This window comes from Notolepis coatsorum, assembly GCF_963971535.1.
Source record: "Notolepis coatsorum genome assembly, chromosome: 11".
NCBI lineage: Eukaryota > Metazoa > Chordata > Actinopteri > Aulopiformes > Paralepididae > Notolepis > Notolepis coatsorum.
In genome coordinates, this window is record NC_140175.1 from 4,539,823 (window position 1) to 4,559,391 (window position 19,569).

Here is a 19,569-nt window from a genome sequence, read left to right on the forward strand (position 1 = left end):
GACTCTCTCAACCGGTGCCCCGTCGATGCTGAGGGGGCTGTAGTCCTTGACCCCCGACCTCCTGAAGTCCACAATCATCTCCTTTGTTTTGCTGACGTTCAGGGAGAGGCTGTTTTCCTGGCACCATCCCGCCAGGACCTTGACCTCTTCCAGGTAGGCCCTCTCGTCGTTGGCAGAGATCAGGCCCACCACCACTGTGTCGTCAGCAAATTTGATGATTGTATTGCTACTCCGCTGAGCCACACAGTCGTGTGTGTACAGGGAGTAGAGGAGGGGACTCAGAACACAGCCCTGGGGGGCCCCTATGTTGAGGGTGATGGATGAGGAGGTGCAGTTGCCTGCTCTCACCACCTGGGGTCTGCCAGTCAGGAAGTCCAAGATCCACTGGCAGAGGTCATAGTTCAAGCCCAGGTCCCTGAGCTTGGCTATGAGTATGGAGGGGACTATGGTATTGAATGCCGAGCTGTAGTCGATGAATAGCATTCTCACATAGTTCCCCTGCCTCTTGTCCAGGTGTGATGCTGCTGTGTGCAGCACATGGGCTATGGCGTCCTCCGTGGACCTGTTGGGGCGGTATGCAAATTGCAGGGGGTCCATGTTGATGGGGAGGGAGGAGCAGATGTAGCCCTTTACTAGCTTCTCAAAGCACTTCTAGGGTTCTCTCTCCTGATTGAATAAAGTGGGAACAGGGTACCAGGAAATGTATTTTGTGTTTACTGCAGAGTGGAGACCCACGTTACTGACCAGACACTTTATATCAGTGATGGCTGTCGGAATGTAGCTATTTATCACTTATTTTAACCCTTTAATCGCCAAGGACTTAACACGTCATTCTCCCCCATGCGTAATCTGCCAATGACGTCGTACAGCGTCTTTGAGATCAATATTTCAAAAATCTGTCATGGCAATCATATTTCACCCACGGAGACTTGAGATCTCCTGTAGCTCTCCTCTCAACTCTCCAACGGTTCAAGACCGCCATCTGGTGGCCGATCGGCGAATCGCCAAAACCGGAAGTGATGCGCCGGAAGTGGTGCTCGCCCATATTTCGTCCGGGCACTCGCTATCGCTAGCGGGACTCCATCTTGATACACTGGACATCGATCGGTTGCAAATAACTCGATAAACATGATTTGGACACATATAGTATTATACAACCTGGAAATGGATTGCATATATCAACATCCCATAATAGCGATCTTTCTGCTCCACGCTGATCACCCAACGGTCAGAGGAAGCCGTGGTGAGTTTCAGCGTGTCTGATTATTATTAACCGTATAATCTGCTCTGATATATATATCGCCCATACTACATGAATCATTTAACGTCAGCCACGGACTTATAACCCCCCCCCCCCCCCCCCCTCCAGCAGATGATGAGGCATGACGTTTAGGACCTTGTACAATTGAAATTTTTTATCTGACGTCAATCGGTATCAAACTATATTTGATGATCTAATTATGTATTTGTGGCTATAACTCACATTCTATGGAATGCTGCAACGATAAAACATATTTATACTTTAGACCATATTTTAGTATGAATGTGTGAATGAAAAAGTAGAACGTTGCTACATCCTAAACGATAGATACTTGATGTTGAATGGGCCATAGTAATGTCAATTTAGCAATACAATTTAAAAAGTTATAGCCCTGCAAAGAAGGGGAACATCTCCATAGACAAATAGAGCTGGCAGAGGACGGTATAAGATCAGAATAATCCCTGGCAGATAAAGGGTTAACAAGGAAATGCCATTTAAATGCATCATTACAACATCAGTCAGCCAACACAGTTGTAGTACAGTTTTCTATACGTTGTAAAGTTATACCTTTGACTTGCAAATATTAAATGTACAAAGATTATCAAGTTCCTCTTATTTTTTTTTTCCAGTGGTGTTTTTATTTTATGTGTGAATTGCGAGGCACTTGTTATAAATAAAGTTTGATGAGTTCGTCGCTGACGGCCGACGGCGTGAGGACGCCCAGGTCTGTGAAGAGCAGCGTGATGAGGGAGGGCGGCGTGTAGTCGATCATGGGGTGCTCCTCAGACAGGTTCTGGGCCGAGCGCAGGGTGTCGGCCTTGTACTGCAGAGGAGGAGGAGGAGGAGGGGGAGGGGAAATTAGTGCGGTCAATGGATAATAATTTTTTTTACTAATCTCACAATTTTCTGTAATTAATCTAGATTAGAGATAGCATTTTTCTACTTAAGACCGAAGCTTGTAACAGATATTTAGTAAAATCATGGAATTAATGTAAAATCAACACAAAGTATATTTAGATTCATGTCTTGTATGAACTACCGGTAATATAAATCATTAACAACAAAAATGTGTTCCATCTTCATGTCAGACGTTCAGAACGTTGAAGATTTTTCACTCCATAGATTAATCTAGATTAATTTATTTTAATGCTTTAAATTATTTAAATTAATCTCAAGTTAATAAAAGAGCGACATCTATAGCAGCGGAAATACGTTTATTTTGTACATTATCTAACGTTACAACTAACCTAAATATAATGTACAAAATAAACGTATTTCCGCTGCTATAGACGTCGCCCTCGTTATTTGCTTTAGTGTCCGCCCGGTTCTGTTTGTTGGTTAGCTCCGTTAGCTAGCAGCATATCAACTGTTTTCTAAATTGGGGAGGCTTTTAATCGTCAAGGTAAGAGGATTTTAAGTCATGGTATCCATAAACTTCAAGCTGTTCGGATTCTTTGAATAAAATGAGAATGGAAACAAACACGGCGTCACGTTGAAATCACTGACTGCGCCCCGAGAGGAGTGGTTCGGGAATAAATAGTTCAGAGTATATTTGCTTAGAAAACGTAATTGTCGAATTCAATTATTTTTTATTTCTCCATGTGGTAAATACACAGGTCACAACATGTTTATAGGAACGTTTTGGAGTTGTATTTGGAGTGTATTTCGTGACTGTAGGGCACTGTAGGGAACGTCGGGGTACAAGTCTGACCCACTTCCAGTGATGAAGCTAAGCTACACTAACAGAGCGGCTGTTCCCTAAGCCTAATGCACTCACAGAGAAGAAAAAATTATCTGTCTAACTCCAGGGTAGATGGCAAATAAGCTAATTTCCCAAAATGTTGGAGTTTTCCTAGTACTAAAAAGTTAAAACGTTTAATTTTTTTTATTCCAGGGCAATGAAATGTTCCGTTTCATCCTCTCATCACTCGTGGCCATCTTCTGTAGCTCGTCACTCTGACTGTCTATTCTTCTGATAGCAGGTGTTTAATCAAAGATCCCCGCTTTCTAGTCTTGCACAAGGACCAATCAGCATGGGTATGGGCGGGTTAATTTTCCATTGATGGGGATTTGATTGGCTGTTTTTAAATAAAGTGCGGCCGCAGGATTAATAACGTTAACGTTAGTTTGGCCAGAGAAACAAATATACTAATTAAATGGTTGGACCTGCGAGATTTGTACTTTGTACTTTGTAGGTCTGCATTTAAAGTGTAAGGAGTAAAGTGTTTTTTTTTCTCTGAAATGTAATTGAGTAAAAGTACAAGTATACAAACCTAATAATACTTGAGTAAAGTACAAATCCCCAAAAACAGTACTTAAGTATTGTAACGAAGTACAATTGCTCAAGTACTTTACACCCCTTGAGTTTTCGACCGTGGTGATTTTTGATGATGTGCATTTCATCTACAAAACAAAGTCCTGTGAACGTAGTAGTAGTTAATTTTTTCAGTCATCATCTCACACAATACAATATACACCATCATTTATCAATATTTGATTTTTACAGTGACTGAAAAGGTACAGAATGTGCCTGTCCTATATTCTTACCAAAAAAATACAAAAATTTAGACTCTAACAGTATTCTAAAAAAGAAGTAAAAAAAATATCAAGATGAGAAGCACGTTCAGCCACAGACTTGAATCCAAAATTACAATGTGGTCAGAAGTGGTGGAGAGAATAAAAGCTAGCATATAATTGTAGTGCCTGGTTAGGAGCGAATGATATTGGATGGATTATCCAAGGGGGGGCCCGGGGGGGGGGGGGAGCGAGCGAGAGCATATGTGTGTAGGGTATTAGATAGCAGATATTAGGTGTATATCTTGTATAAGACATTTATTTAAAAATGGTGATTTAACTGGATGTGCACTGTTAATTAATGCTTGTATATCTAATTTTATGTTGTCATGTTTGTTTATATGTTTGTTTAAAAAATAATGAAATAAAATACAAAAAACAATACAATATACACCATCATTTATCAATATTTGATTTTTACAGTGACTGAAAAGGTAGTGACTGAAAAGGTACAGACTGAAGCATAGTGCTTATATGTGCCTGTCCTATATTCTTACCAAAAAGATTTACTCAAACGGTATTCTAAAAAAGAAGTAAAAAATAAAATCAAGATGAGAAGCACGTTCAGCCACAGACTCATTCCCCCCCGACACTCAACTAACCGCCTCGGCCAGTCCTTCATACCAGCGGCCATCAGTGGACAGGGACTGCTGCCAGACATCCAACTACAACTACTAGGAACCTAAAAAAGGACACTACCTTATGCATACTGCACCTTATGTGATACTGTATATTTCAGTTAGTTAGATATTCAGTTTGTTATATTGTTTACACTGCTTGTTTTTACTACATGTACCCCCCCCCCCCCTCCCCCATGCTGCTATGATGCCTGAATTTCCCCAAGGGGATCAATGAAGGAATATCTTATCTTATCTTATCTGATCATACCTTGAACTTGTCGGGGACGTCCTTTTGGTTCAGTGGGTAGAGCCGGACGAACTTGAAGCTCTCCGCCACGACGTAGAAGGGCTTGTTGTGGGCTTTAGAGCACACGGCCATCTGGTAGGTCCCGATCTGGGGGAGACGGAGGAGAGAGACGCCACGTTCAGACCAGCAGCACGAGCGGCGACGGCAGTTTCACTCTTCATCCACTCGCAGCGCGGTCTCGTCCTCACGATACGTACTTAATCGACCACAGGAAAACTGGTACATAATGTACGTTATGTTATAGCTCAGTGTTTCCTGCGGCTGACCCCTATTAGTCGAATAGTCAACTAATCGGTCGAAAGGAGCCGTAGCCAACCTCTTAGTCTAATACAATTTTCTTTTTTTTATTAATTATTAAAAAAAATATTTTGTATCATTCTTTCCAAAAGAAAAGAGGCCAACGCTATAATGGCACGCATACCAGAGGCTAACTGCCTACGAAAACAGGCACAGAGGCACTGAAAGAGGATTTCACCATCTAATGAACACACTAGACTAGACAAATATCAAGATGTATCCATCAGTGGACCAATTGCATGCTTTTGCAGAGGACAAGAAGCCTTCAGTCGACTCCTTCAGACATTAAGCACCCCCACAGCCCAAATGGAATGAAAAATATATATATTATACTTTTATTTTTATAGTCGACTAATGACAAATTTTGGCCAATCATAGTCGACTATCCAAATCCTTAGTCGGGGACAGCCCTAGTGTTTCCCATTAATTACCTAGACTGGGCCCTATTCCCCGTACCTGGTTCAACTAAGTCGATCAAGAGTCCCATTATCCAGATTCAGTTAACCCGATGTTTGAAGCCGGGATTTTCCTGTTCCTCGAACGCTGATTCAGTCTCGTTAACTCGAACCAGACTTGAGACTCTGGATAATTGCACGCGGCCGCTTCAGTTGAAAAGACAGCAGGTGTCGATAGCAGAAATCCTGATCTTCTAACGGCATTGATTGATTGATTGTTTTAAAACTTTATTAACAGATTGCAGGCGGCTCAATAGCCTCGCCGACAAGTTAAATGCATAATCTATAGGCTAATTTTAAATCCCTCATTACCCCAATCAATCAGATTATATTTCTTTAAACGTTCCTGCTGGCAGTAGGTTTATGGATTGAATAATCAAATGAGATCTTGCTAGCGAAAATAATTAGTTCAACTGTTTCAGAATAAGGATACGGCTCTCTTATCCATTGATTGATGTATGGTGGATGTTTTATTTATCTGCACTGTGGTGTGATGGTTTGTCCTTTTGCCTTTCACGCAGACGACCCGCGTTCGAATCCCCCTTCTAGTCATTTTCTTCTTTTTGCAATGTAAATACATCGATTTGGTGCACGTTGAGAGCTATATAAAGAATGACATCCTCAATGCATGTAGATTTATAATATTTTAACTTAAAACTAGGCTACTTTTGCGTATAATCATTAATATTATATTCCAAAAAAATTATATTGGAAATGCAGGGTTTCGAACTCGGGTCGCCTGGTTGACAGGATTGAGCACTAGCCGTTGGACCACTGTGCCAGACGGGATATATTCATTGTGTATCCATCAATGGACAAGAAACCCGTGTTTCGAATATTTTTCTTTTGAATGAAGTTTTATCTCTTTATTCTCAAATGCATTAATGTGACGTCAACGGCTCATTCAATTTCTCAAATCCGTCAAACAGCGCATCTCATCAGACATTTTAATCCCAGTTACAATATCACACAAAAACCACAATCCACGCATAGACACTTCAATTTTATGCTTGAATGAAACACAATCCGGGCGCTCCGTTAAGCAAATCTACAGCGGAGAATATATGAAACTAATCAGAGCCAAACGGCCGATAGGTTTCATTCATTAAAAATATCCCTGCGGGATTCACATTTGCAATGCGCCGTTATTAAAATAACCACATGCAGCGTGTATCGCGACTCCGAGCGCCGTATATGACGTGCATTATTTTATTTAGGACAAAGTAAATCTATAGGCTCAATATATAGATATATATAGAGCATTTAGTTCTATTATTATACATTTCAAAAGCCCCCTCTAGGAAAACGAAGCACAAAAACATAATTCAGAATGGTATAATGGTTCTAGACTGTGAGAAATATTTCAGGAAGCGAGCTGCCATTTCTTTGCGGGGGCGTGGCCATGGTTCATCCAGCTAACTGAACTTAACCCTGCTCTTGACCAGGCTCAAACTTTTTGATCTGTTGTCATGGTGATTTAGACAATCGAGCGTCGGGGAATGGAAAGGTCTGGCTTAAGTCAGGCTATGCTGGAGATTATCCGGCTAACTCAGTTAGCCAGGTACGGGGAACGGGGCCCTGGTGTCCCGAAAATATTTTTTTAATAAAAAATAAATAAATAAAATTTAATATAAAGTTTTCCAATAGGGATGTATCGGTAGTATTGGCATTGGTAGTAGTCGTAATAGTAATCCAGTATATTTATTTATTTTCTAAAAAATAAACCAGTTCAACACAGGTAACCACTTTTGCTTCATTTCTTTGGTGGCTCAAATGTACGCTCTAGTCGATTTTGTGTTTTGAGCACAAAGTTCATCATAGATCTGGCCTCTTTATTTTGCTCTCAAAGTGCACCAGATTGATGCATTTAACTTTAATTATTGATTGTGAACAAAGTTCAAATCAAACCAGTAAAAAAAGGTCTCAAGGTCTCAATACAATACAATTCAGGTTACACTTAGTCTGATTTCTTTCTTGATAACTGCTTTCTCCAAGTTTCCTTTTGAAGCCAGATTTGTTACCAGCTACAGTAAGATGTTGTGGGAGCTTATTCCAATGGCTCTATATAAGCGTACATATGACGTATGGCTATAACATACATAACGTACATTATGTACCTTTTTTTCCTGTGGTCGATTAAGTACTTTATTTACATATTTCAAGCGAGATCAGGCTGCCACTCGACAACGGTTGTCACGGCGAGTCTCTCCACCAGTGTGTGTCAGGTGACAACATTATACTCTCTCCCAGAATGCACCTTGTTGATGATCCCCCCGCTCTCCACGACCCCCTCTGCACCGACGATGACCAGGTCCACTTTCTCCAGGACGTACCTGACAGAGGAGACAAGAGGAGGAGACAGAGGAGGAGACAGAGGAGGAGACAAGAGGAGACAAGAGGAGGAGACAAGAGCTGTATAAACAACACCAAGGAACCTGCTGCGTGTCTCACTTCATCATGATCATAAATAACCCTTTCACTGCCACGCTACAGAAGTTTCACTGCCACGCTACAGAAGTTTCACTGCCACGCTACAGAAGTTTCACTGCCACGCTACAGAAGTTTCACTGCCACGCTACAGAAGTTTCACTGCCACGCTACAGAAGTTTCACTGCCACGCTACAGAAGTTTCACTGCCACGCTACAGAAGTTTCACTGCCACGCTACAGAAGTTTCACTGCCACGCTACAGAAGTTTCACTGCCACGCTACAGAAGTTTCACTGCCACGCTACAGAAGTTTCACTGCCACGCTACAGAAGGTTGACCCTTTCACTACCACACTACAGAAGTATTTTTTTTCTTTTTTACTATCTTTTTCCCCCCTCTTTTTTCGATTTTTCTCCCATCCCACTGTTAGTCGTTATGCCAATTCCCAACTCCCTTCCTGGTTGTTGCGCACCCCCCCCTACTGTTGGTCCGAGAGGCCAGAGACTGTCACATGTTTTCCTCCGACACATGTGCAGCCAGCCGGCAGCCAGCCTGGCAGCTCAGATTCTCACTGGGAGAGTGTAACGTGTGGAAGGTCACACTACCTCGCTCCAGATCCTTCCTTCGCTGAGCAGGCGCCCCCCCGACCGAACTGTAGGAGTATTTTTCTGTTTACAACGCCCAGGACCCACCCATCAGCTTTCCCACCCTCTAATACTGCCAATTGTATTAGTACGGACGACCAGCCAAACTGAAAACAATGTGGAGCGCTGGGATCGAACACGCGAACCCAGCGTCTCCAGCATTGGTGGTGAGTGCCTTGCCCACTGCACCACCTGGCCGCCCCACACTACAGAAGGTTGACCCTTTCACTACCACACTACAGAAGTTTCACTACCACGCTACAGAAGGTTGACCCTTTCACTACCACACTACAGAAGTTTCACTACCACGCTACAGAAGGTTGACCCTTTCACTACCACACTGCAGAAGTTTCACTGCCACGCTACAGAAGGTTGACCCTTTCACTACCACACTACAGAAGGTTGACCCTTTCACTACCACACTACAGAAGTTTCACTACCACACTACAGAAGGTTGACCCTTTCACTACCACGCTACAGAAGGTTGACCCTTTCACTACCACACTACAGAAGTTTCACTAGTACCACACTACAGAAGGTTAACCCTTTCACTATACAGAACCGGTTAACCCTTTGTGGTGTGGCAGTGAAAGGGTTAATAATATATCACATGATCTTTACCCCACAGCTGCGTCCAAGACGACGGTCACCGGAACGTTGAGTTTCCGCAGCGCTTCTGCCATCTGCCTCCTGGAGAACAGCACAGTGTTCAGTGTGTGTGTGTGTGCATGTGTGCGTGTGTGTGCGCGTGACGTGCATGTGTGCGTGTTTCTTCAGAATGAAGACCAATCAGCTTGTACACCCCGCCCACTTCACGTCACCGAACCTTTGTCAATCAAGTTGTATGTGTTTTAATTGATTTGTTATTCTTGCTTTATGCCTAGTCTTATTGTTCGGCTTTTATATGCCGCGTGATTTTATATTTTACATCGACGTGACGTGTAAATGAGGGAAACCTCAGTCGCCTTTCGAGTTTAAATAAAGGTTTGATGTGAAAATGAAACGTTGTGATGAAGATGCTAGCTATAGCTAGTGTGGAATATTCCCAAACTGAATACATAATGAATCTATGGGCAGAAAGCTGTTCATTGTCCTCCTTATGGCAAAGATAACAGTAAAGAGATGGACGGTAGGCCGGTGACGTCTCCGCCGCTCACCCTGCTGCGTCTGGCTGGGACTCCGTGACGTAGACGGAGAAACGCTTCTTCTCAGCCACGGCCTTCTCCAGAACCCGGAGGACCACCCTGGAGGACGAGTGGGTCAGGATGTTCTGATGGAGAGAGAGAGGGACAGACAGAGAGGGAGAGAGAGAGAGAGGGGGGGACAGAGAGAGGGGGGGGACAGAGAGAGGGGGGGCAGAGAGAGACAGGGAGAGAGAGAGGGGGACAGAGAGAGGGGTGGACAGAGAGAGAGAGAGAGGGGTGGACAGAGAGAGGGGGGACAGAGACAGAGAGAGAGACAGACAGAGAGAGGGACAACACAGGGTCAATGAGAGAGAACAGGAATCACCAAGTTGGCCTGGTCGTTAAAAGTAAATATTTACAGTATGGGGGCCACAGTGGCTCAGGAGGTAGAGCTGGTCGTCTGGTAATCGGAAAGGTTCCCTGTTTGATACCCGCTCCTCCCGGGCAGCGTGTCGAAGTTTTTTTTTATTCTTTCCAAAAGAAAAAGAGGCCTAGAAGCGTGGCTAACGCTAATAATGACACACATACCAGAGGCTAACTGCCTACGAAAACAGGCACAGAGGCACTGAAAGAGGATTTCACCATCTAATGAACACACTAATAACACACTGTAATGTGTACTATATGTATCTACTATGTATGTATGTAAATAAAAACAAATAAAAAAAAGAACATAAGTCTTCAGGGGTAGGGCCCGACAAGCCTAGTGCTTCAGCCCTTTTCGGACCATTGGACAATGCTGCAATAGCAGCTGGTAAAAGTTTGGTGATTTATGAAATGACCGTTGTTATGTGTCCAAAACCCGAAATAAAAAATAACTGAACTGAACTGAACACCAGACCAGACAAATATCAAGATGTATCCATCAGTGGACCAATTGCATGCTTTTGCAGAGGACAAGAAGCCTTCTGTCGACTCCTTCAGACATTAAGCACCCCCCACAGCCCAAATGGAATGATACAAAAAATAAAATAAAAAAGCACTGTGCCCAGCAGGGAGGAAGGGGGGCCTCGACAGCTGGGCATGAACTCACCGCTCCGTCCTTGATGAAGGTGTGGCAGAGCTTGGCCACCTTGGTCCGGGACAGCGAGATCTTCTCCAGGAACAGTTCCCCTCGCTCCTCCATCACCTTCTTACAGCGGGACAGGTCCTGAGACGAGACAACATGGAGGTGGTGATGATGAGGGACAAGCGCAGACTCAATTTCATCGGCGACCCAAAAAAAGAAATTGTTCATGTGTGTGTTCCTGTGTGTGTGTGTGTGTCACTGCATGACGAATAAAGACTTCTTCAAAGTCCAGTTATTATTATTATTATTATTATTATTATGATGATGATGATGTCACCAGACCTGGTGTTCCAGTGACGTGAGGCTGATGAAGCGCAGGAACAGCTCTCCGCCAGAGGACACGGCCACGGAGGAGTCCACGCCCTCGAGGCAGTGTGTGGCCCACTTCAGGCTCTCCCTCAGACCCAGGATGGTCTCCCCTGGAGAGGGAGGGAGGGAGGTTAGTGTGTGGCCCACTTCAGGCTCTCTCTCAGACCCAGGATGGTCTCCCCTGGAGAGGGAGGGAGGGAGGTTAGTGTGTGGCCCACTTCAGGCTCTCTCTCAGACCCAGGATGGTCTCCCCTGGAGAGGGAGGGGGGGAGGTTAGTGTGTGGCCCACTTCAGGCTCTCTCTCAGACCCAGGATGGTCTCCCCTGGAGAGGGAGGGAGGGAGGTTAGTGTGTGGCCCACTTCAGGCTCTCTCTCAGACCCAGGATGGTCTCCCCTGGAGAGGGAGGGAGGTTGGTTAGTGTGTGGCCCACTTCAGGCTCTCCCTCAGACCCAGGATGGTCTCCCCTGGAGAGGGAGGGAGGGAGGTTAGTTAGTGTGTGGCCCACTTCAGGCTCTCTCTCAGACCCAGGATGGTCTCCCCTGGAGAGGGAGGGAGGGAGGGAGGTTAGTTTGTGGCCCACTTCAGGCTCTCTCTCAGACCCAGGATGGTCTCCCCTGGAGAGGGAGGGAGGGAGGTTAGTGTGTGGCCCACTTCAGGCTCTCTCTCAGACCCAGGATGGTCTCCCCTGGAGAGGGAGGGAGGGAGGTTAGTGTGTGGCCCACTTCAGGCTCTCCCTCAGACCCAGGATGGTCTCCCCTGGAGAGGGAGGGAGGGAGGGAGGTTAGTTTGTGGCCCACTTCAGGCTCTCTCTCAGACCCAGGATGGTCTCCCCTGGAGAGGGAGGGAGGGAGGTTAGTGTGTGGCCCACTTCAGGCTCTCCCTCAGACCCAGGATGGTCTCCCCTGGAGAGGGAGGGAGGGAGGGAGGTTAGTGTGTGGCCCACTTCAGGCTCTCCCTCAGACCCAGGATGGTCTCCCCTGGAGAGGGAGGGGGGGAGGGAGGTTAGTTAGTGTGTGGCCCACTTCAGGCTCTCCCTCAGACCCAGGATGGTCTCCCCTGGAGAGGGAGGGAGGGAGGGAGGTTAGTGTGTGGCCCACTTCAGGCTCTCTCTCAGACCCAGGATGGTCTCCCCTGGAGAGGGAGGGAGGTTAGTGTGTGGCCCACTTCAGGCTCTCTCTCAGCCCCAGGATGGTCTCCCCTGGAGAGGGAGGGAGGGAGGGAGGTTAGTGTGTGGCCCACTTCAGGCTCTCCCTCAGACCCAGGATGGTCTCCCCTGGAGAGGGAGGGGGGAGGGAGGGAGGTTAGTGTGTGGCCCACTTCAGGCTCTCTCTCAGACCCAGGATGGTCTCCCCTGGAGAGGGAGGGGGGGAGGGAGGTTAGTGTGTGGCCCACTTCAGGCTCTCCCTCAGACCCAGGATGGTCTCCCCTGGAGAGGGAGGGAGGGAGGGAGGTTAGTTAGTGTGTGGCCCACTTCAGGCTCTCCCTCAGACCCAGGATGGTCTCCCCTGGAGAGGGAGGGAGGGAGGGAGGTTAGTGTGTGGCCCACTTCAGGCTCTCTCTCAGACCCAGGATGGTCTCCCCTGGAGAGGGAGGGAGGGAGGGAGGTTAGTGTGTGGCCCACTTCAGGCTCTCCCTCAGACCCAGGATGGTCTCCCCTGGAGAGGGAGGGGGGGAGGTTAGTGTGTGGCCCACTTCAGGCTCTCTCTCAGACCCAGGATGGTCTCCCCTGGAGAGGGAGGGAGGGAGGGAGGTTAGTGTGTGGCCCACTTCAGGCTCTCCCTCAGACCCAGGATGGTCTCCCCTGGAGAGGGAGGGAGGGAGGGAGGTTAGTTAGTGTGTGGCCCACTTCAGGCTCTCCCTCAGACCCAGGATGGTCTCCCCTGGAGAGGGAGGGAGGGAGGGAGGGAGGTTAGTGTGTGGCCCACTTCAGGCTCTCCCTCAGACCCAGGATGGTCTCCCCTGGAGAGGGAGGGAGGGAGGGAGGTTAGTTAGTGTGTGGCCCACTTCAGGCTCTCTCTCAGACCCAGGATGGTCTCCCCTGGGGAGGGAGGTTAGTTTGGAGTAGATTAGACTCAAATGTATCGTCATCATACTAGGACTGGGGGCGATATGGCCTAAAAATTTAATCTCAGATTTTTTCACACCACGTCCGATTTACATCGATTTTTTTTCTAGACTAAACTAGAAACGCCAAGGAAATCATTCAAATAAGCTTTGTTTTTATTTGACACAAAAAAAATCATCAAACCAAGATGAATTTCCCTATTGGGAATGAAGTGCAAACCTAACTTTCACCAATCATCACTTTTTTTTATATAAATATAGTTATATAAAAGGTTACTCTTGATCAAACAAAGATGAATGTCCCTATTGGGATTAATAGTGCAATAACTTGCTTTTTCACCAAACTTCACTTAAAACAAATAAAAGGTGCCTCTTCTTGATCATCAAACAAGAATGAATTTCCCTATTGGGATTAATAAAGTGCAAATTTAACTTTCACCAAACATCACTTTTTGTCAAATAAAAAGGTGACTCTTGAAATTATTATTTTCTTTTATTAAAAAAATTTATAAAACTTTTGTGAAAATCGATTTTCATTTTTAAACATCGTCCTAAATCATGAATTCGAATTCATCGATAACATCGATTTATCGCCCCGCCCTACATCCTACAGCACAGTACAAGTACAGTCCCATGAAAAGAAGTTTGACGTCCAACCATGAGTGCAAAGTAAGGTAAAGTGTGATAGTAATATACAATGTACAACAGGTGATTAAACTGGGTATAAAATATATTACTACTACTGTACTCAGTAGTACTACTATAGTATTACTGAGTAATAGTGCTAATCACTCAGATGTATGGACAGAGTTGTAGTATTAATAATATTGTAACCGAGAGATTGTGAACCCGTGACCATAGGGTCCACAGGCAGCCGCACTAACCAGGGTCAGACCCGTTAGCAGGTGCTGGTTGACTGCGACCGACTCATCCACTACATGCACCTCCGAGGCCTTGGATCAGTTATTCACCGCCGTCTGTCTGTGGTCCTGTCAACTGATTAACAGACTGTTAACAGATTAACAGTCAACGCGGTTTCATTGCTGGGTTAAGTACTTCTATTCTATTCACATAATACGCTTACTTCATATATCTACTCCATTCACATATCGCTGCTGTCGGGACAAAACCTCATAACTCCATTTTTTGAATTTTTTATTTTATTATATAAATCAACTCCGTAGATCATCCTCCATATGTGTGTGTGGGTTTTACAAAGTTTAAACAATGGGAAAGCATTAAACCGATCATCTGTCTAAACCTCTTAACTCTATTCACCCTCAAATCTGTGTTAGTTTTTTTCATCTGCTGAAAAGTTGGGTTTTTGGAGTTATGAGGTTTTGTCCCGACAGCAGCGATATATGCCTACCACTTGTATCTATTGCTATGTCCGCCTACTACAATCTCATGAGCTGTCTAACGCCTGTCCCGTCTCCCTGTCCTCCTATGACTTGCTGTCCTGGAGTGTTGACCGGAGTGTTGGACGTCCCGTGACGAAGGCCGGGAGATTGCGACCCCCTCTGCGTGCCCCCCTGTCTCCGGAGGTCTCGTAGTGGTGACCGGAGTGCCGGATGTCCCGCGATGATGTCGGGGAGTTCGCGACCCTCTCTGCGCCACCCCCTATCTCCCTGTCTCCGGCTGTCCCTGAGCAACGACCGGAGTGTTGAATGTCCCGTGACTAAGACGGGGAGGACGTGACCCTCTTTGCGCCGCCCCTGTGCCTCAAATAGATCTGCTATCAACTCTATCTTTAATCTTTCAAAATGTTCAGTTGCTATCGCTATTAGCTCTATCTTTAATTTTTCAAAATGTACAGTTGCTATTGCATGCACTCATCTGTGTTTCACCACACACATGAGTGCATGCTTACCAACTGTCCGTCTGCAACACTACTATCACCAACATCTAAGAAGGGAGATCCCCCCTTGAATGGCCCTTCTAAGGTTTCTCTCCTCCACACTGCCTGTGGAGCTTTTTTCCCTATTGTTAGGTTTTAGTGAGTTTTTCCTTACCTTCGCGTGGGGTATGTCTGGGAGTGCTTGCATTCTTTCATTTATTTGCATTCATCTAAAAAATGTTTGGACCCTATTGTGTTCTTGTTCTGTTCTTGACTTATTGTTATGTTGTCTTCTTGACTTGTTTAAAGAAGATCTGTACGGCCCATGGGGACATTAACGTGTGTTGTCGGGCCCTATAAATAAATTTGATTTGATTTGATTTGATTTAGTTTACAATATGTACAGTGATACAGGTATACAGACACTATGGTAATAAGTCATACTGGCCAGCAGTGTAACTAGTAAGAGTAGGTAAGGGATATGTACAGATATAGATATAGTATCTACAGATATATAACAAGGATTATATGCATGTATGTACAGACAGATGTGGATAGATATATATACAGTAAGAATAAATACATAAATGTATATACAACAGCATTACTCTACATGTTATCATACAGAGTTGGTTGTGTGCAGGTGTGTAAGAAGGTATATTAGGGGAGAATTATATGCAGGTATATTCAGACAGATATCTATATATAAAATATAAATATAAACATATAGTGTGTGTATATATATATGGCATATACCGCACTATTGTACATGCTATCATACAGAGTTATATGGGTAGACTAGACTATGGGTTAACTTATTACTACTACTGATGTGACAGTCTGGCTCAGATTCAGAAGAAGTCATGTAGTCGTGATGATAAACATTGATCATAACCGAGTTAGGAAGGACCATCAGATTCGGTGTGTAGTGTAGTGATGACGATGTGTGCGAGTGATCTTGTTGTCAGTACAGAGTACAACTGGTTTGGAGATGAATGGAGGAGGAGCAGCAAACCTTTGTCTCTCTTGAGGAACTCGAGCAGAGTGCGGATGGCAGCGACTGCAGACGCCATGTCTGGGTCTTTTCTCATCCATGTCCTGAAATACTCCACCAGTTCTGACACGGGAGAGACAGAGGAGAACACACATGATGTGGGACATGATCATAAGCGTAAACTCCATGATCAAAACTGCAAAAAAGAATTTCATCAATGACAAAACTGAGGAAAACAAAAACAAACCATGTGAACTTTGGAAATTACTCAATAATCAACTAGGATGCAGTAAAAAAACTTAAAACCAGATTCTCAAACATAAACATAAAAACGGACAACACGCTCATCACAGACAAGCTGGATGTAGCCAATTACTTAAACATTTTCTTCACAAACATAGCCACAACACTGGTAAACAAACTACCCTCCCACTCAGGGCTTTATGGGGTAGAACACATAGTAGCTTACTACAAAAACCTAGGGGTCCGCAAGGACGACTAAAAGCTGGAAATGGTAACAACAGATGAGGTACTCAATAAACTGAGCGCCCTCCAACCTAACAAGGCCACTGGCCACGACAACATCCCCTCCAAATTCCTCAGAGACTCAGCAGCCGCTATCACCCCAATCATCACACACATAATAAACCTCTCCATAAAACAGGGACACGTTCCCAAGGACTTCAAAATTGCGAGGGTGACCCCTCTGCACAAAAAGGGCAGCAAATTAGATCCAGGCAACTACCGCCCTGTTTCTATTCTCACCTCCATCTCGAAAGTCATGGGAAAAATAGTCTACGAACAGGTCGAAAAGTACCTAGCGGAAAAAAATCGAATCTACGAATTCCAATCTGGCTTCAGAACATCCCACTCCACTGACACATGCCTTCTCTATTTGAATGACCACATCAAACAAGAGGTGGACGCGGGCAAATACTGCGGCATGGTCATGCTGGACCTACAAAAGGCCTTTGACATAGTTAATCACTCCATTCTGATTGACAAGCTAAAAGCAATTGGTTTTGATAGTCTATCAGTGAGCTGGATGCAATCCTACCTTGAGGGGAGGGAACAGATGGTGGAGGTAAACGGTACCCTATCCCCCCCCCCCCTCACAGTGAGCTGTGGTGTTCCACAAGGAAGCATACTAGGACCGCTACTGTTCCTAATTTATGCAAATGACATGTCGTCAGCTTGTGACTGCAACTTGTTCCTGTTTGCGGACGACTCAGCCCTGCTGGTCTCTGACAAGAACAAGTTACAGGTTGAAAAAACCCTCAGCTCGGAACTAGGCAGAATCTGCATATGGCTCGCTGATAACAAACTATCATTACACATGGGCAAAACAGAGTCCATTCTCTTCGGTTCAAATAACAAACTCAGCAAGACCGACGGCTTCTCAGTTACAGTGGGTGACAATATTGTCACAAGGAAAGATGAAATTACCTACCTGGGTTCCATCCTAGAGGCTAATCTCTCCTGTGACAAAATGGCATCCAATGTAATAAAAAAAGTCAACCAACGAACTCGATTCTTGTACCGGATCTCCTCTCTGGTAAACAAGAATACCCTGAAGACTCTGGCAGGAGCACTCATTCAGGGGTACTACGACTATGCTTGCACCTCATGGTACCAAAGCACCTCAAAGGCGCTAAAAACAAAATTACAAACATCTCAAAACAAACTGGTCAGACTACTGCTTGACCTTACTCCTAGAACCCACCTCACCCCTGCCCACTTTGACAACCTAGGATGGCTTAGAGTAGACGACAGAGTACAGCAACTTGCAATGGGCCTGGTCTACAAGATACACTACACGACCAAGGTACCCATGTACATGTCAAAATACTTCCCAAAGGTCAGTGAATACCACGATCACAACACCAGAGGGAGCTCCACAAATCATGTTAAACCCAGATTCGGCTCAAATAAGGGACTAAACACGTTTCGCAATTATGCCACATCAATGTGGAACGCCCTACCCAAAGCTGTAAAGGAATGTGGATCACTACCCACTTTCAAAACCTCTCTCAAGGGACACCTACGGGAGACTGCAATTCAACACTGGCCCCTGTAAATATCCTAACCCAACCCCCTCCAATGTACAGTCATTTACCTAGTATGGTTTTGTCAATAGTCCAATGTACAATTTTGCTTGTTTGTACAGTGTCTCCCCCCCCCCCCCCCTCAATTGTACAATTTTGCTTGTTTATACATTGTTTCTCCCCCCCCCCCCCAAACACCTCCAATGTAAATTACCCAGTATGGTTGTCAATATCCCAATGTACCCAACCTCCTCCAATGTACAGTTTCTACGTCAAATGTATATACTCCCCTTTCTTGACTCCTTCTGTATCACAAACAGTACTGTATTTGCAAATCTGGTATGTCATAAATGTATAGATGTAGCAGTACTGACTATCTGTATGTCAAGTATGTCATATATGTCCTGATGAATTGAAAATGGGGGACCCTGATGTAAACAAGACGAAAGTCTTTCTCTGGTCTGCATCCCCTTAACAATTGTGTGTATTGAGCTGTACTGTGTATTGTACCCATTCTGCAATCTGTTAATAAAGTTTTCAATCAATCAATCAATCAATCAATCAAGCAAGATATCTATCTGTGATTGATTGATTGAACATGTTATTAACAGATTGCAGAATGGGTACAATACAGTACGGCTCAATACACACAATTGTTAAGGGGATGCAGACCAGAGAAAGACTTTCGTCTTGTTTACATCAGGGTCCCCCATTTTCAATTCATCAGGACATAATATGACAGATATATGAGTCATATGACAGTACTGCTACATCTATACATTTGATGGCCAACGTCAGGGTAATGTAATAGAAATAAGCCGAGATATAACGTACCTTCTTCATTCATTTTGATCAGTTAAGAGATGTTGTTATTAGCTCGGTTTGAAATGGATCTATTTAAATGTATCGAACTCAAACCAGACACATGCGATGGCTTGTTGTTATAGCTCAAAGCCAGGGCTGCAGTCTCTTAATTTAGTCTATATACCGCCTGGAAACACTGCCTAAAGTAGGACGATTCACAATAACAGAATATTAGAGGATCAGAATTGTTTAAAAGGGTGCGTCTCGTCTATAATCGAAAGGTGTGCTCGCATCATGCATCATGTATCATACTACGGGGTGTGTCATCATCCTGCAAAGTGTCACGTGTCGCGCGTTGATGACGTAGAGGACAATTGAATCTACTGTAAATGCAGCAGAGGTTTTGAGGCAGGTTATTCCAAAGAGTTAATGCTCTAAAAATAAAAGATCTCCTTAAAGAATTGTATATAGTCATCTTTATATTTGATCTTATTTTATTTTATTCTATTTTATTTTATTTTATTTTGGATGCTGCTACGGTCGAGGAACCACAACTAAGTGAATTTCAAATTTGTTTGCTGTAAAGGGTACCAAATGATCTGACAATAAAAGGAATCTGAATCTGAATTCAGAAAATATTATAGCCATTTGTAGAACACAACGCAGCACCGCCACC

At 44.5% G+C, this 19,569-nt stretch overlaps 1 protein-coding gene across 1 annotated transcript; it reads right to left on the reverse strand.

The window, feature by feature from the left end:
- Positions 1 to 194: 194 nt before the first annotated feature.
- eif2b1 (eukaryotic translation initiation factor 2B, subunit 1 alpha) lies at positions 195 to 19,218 on the reverse strand. Its single transcript, XM_084324629.1, has 9 exons — positions 18,924 to 19,218; positions 16,066 to 16,167; positions 11,122 to 11,258; positions 10,804 to 10,920; positions 9,744 to 9,856; positions 9,208 to 9,276; positions 7,772 to 7,847; positions 4,724 to 4,849; positions 195 to 2,084 (listed from the first exon to the last, which is right to left on the reverse strand). Exons 1-9 carry the CDS (start codon positions 18,934 to 18,936, stop codon positions 1,929 to 1,931), a joined length of 909 nt encoding a protein of 302 aa, XP_084180755.1. The 5' UTR covers positions 18,937 to 19,218; the 3' UTR covers positions 195 to 1,928.
- Between the last annotated feature and the right edge of the window lie 351 nt (positions 19,219 to 19,569).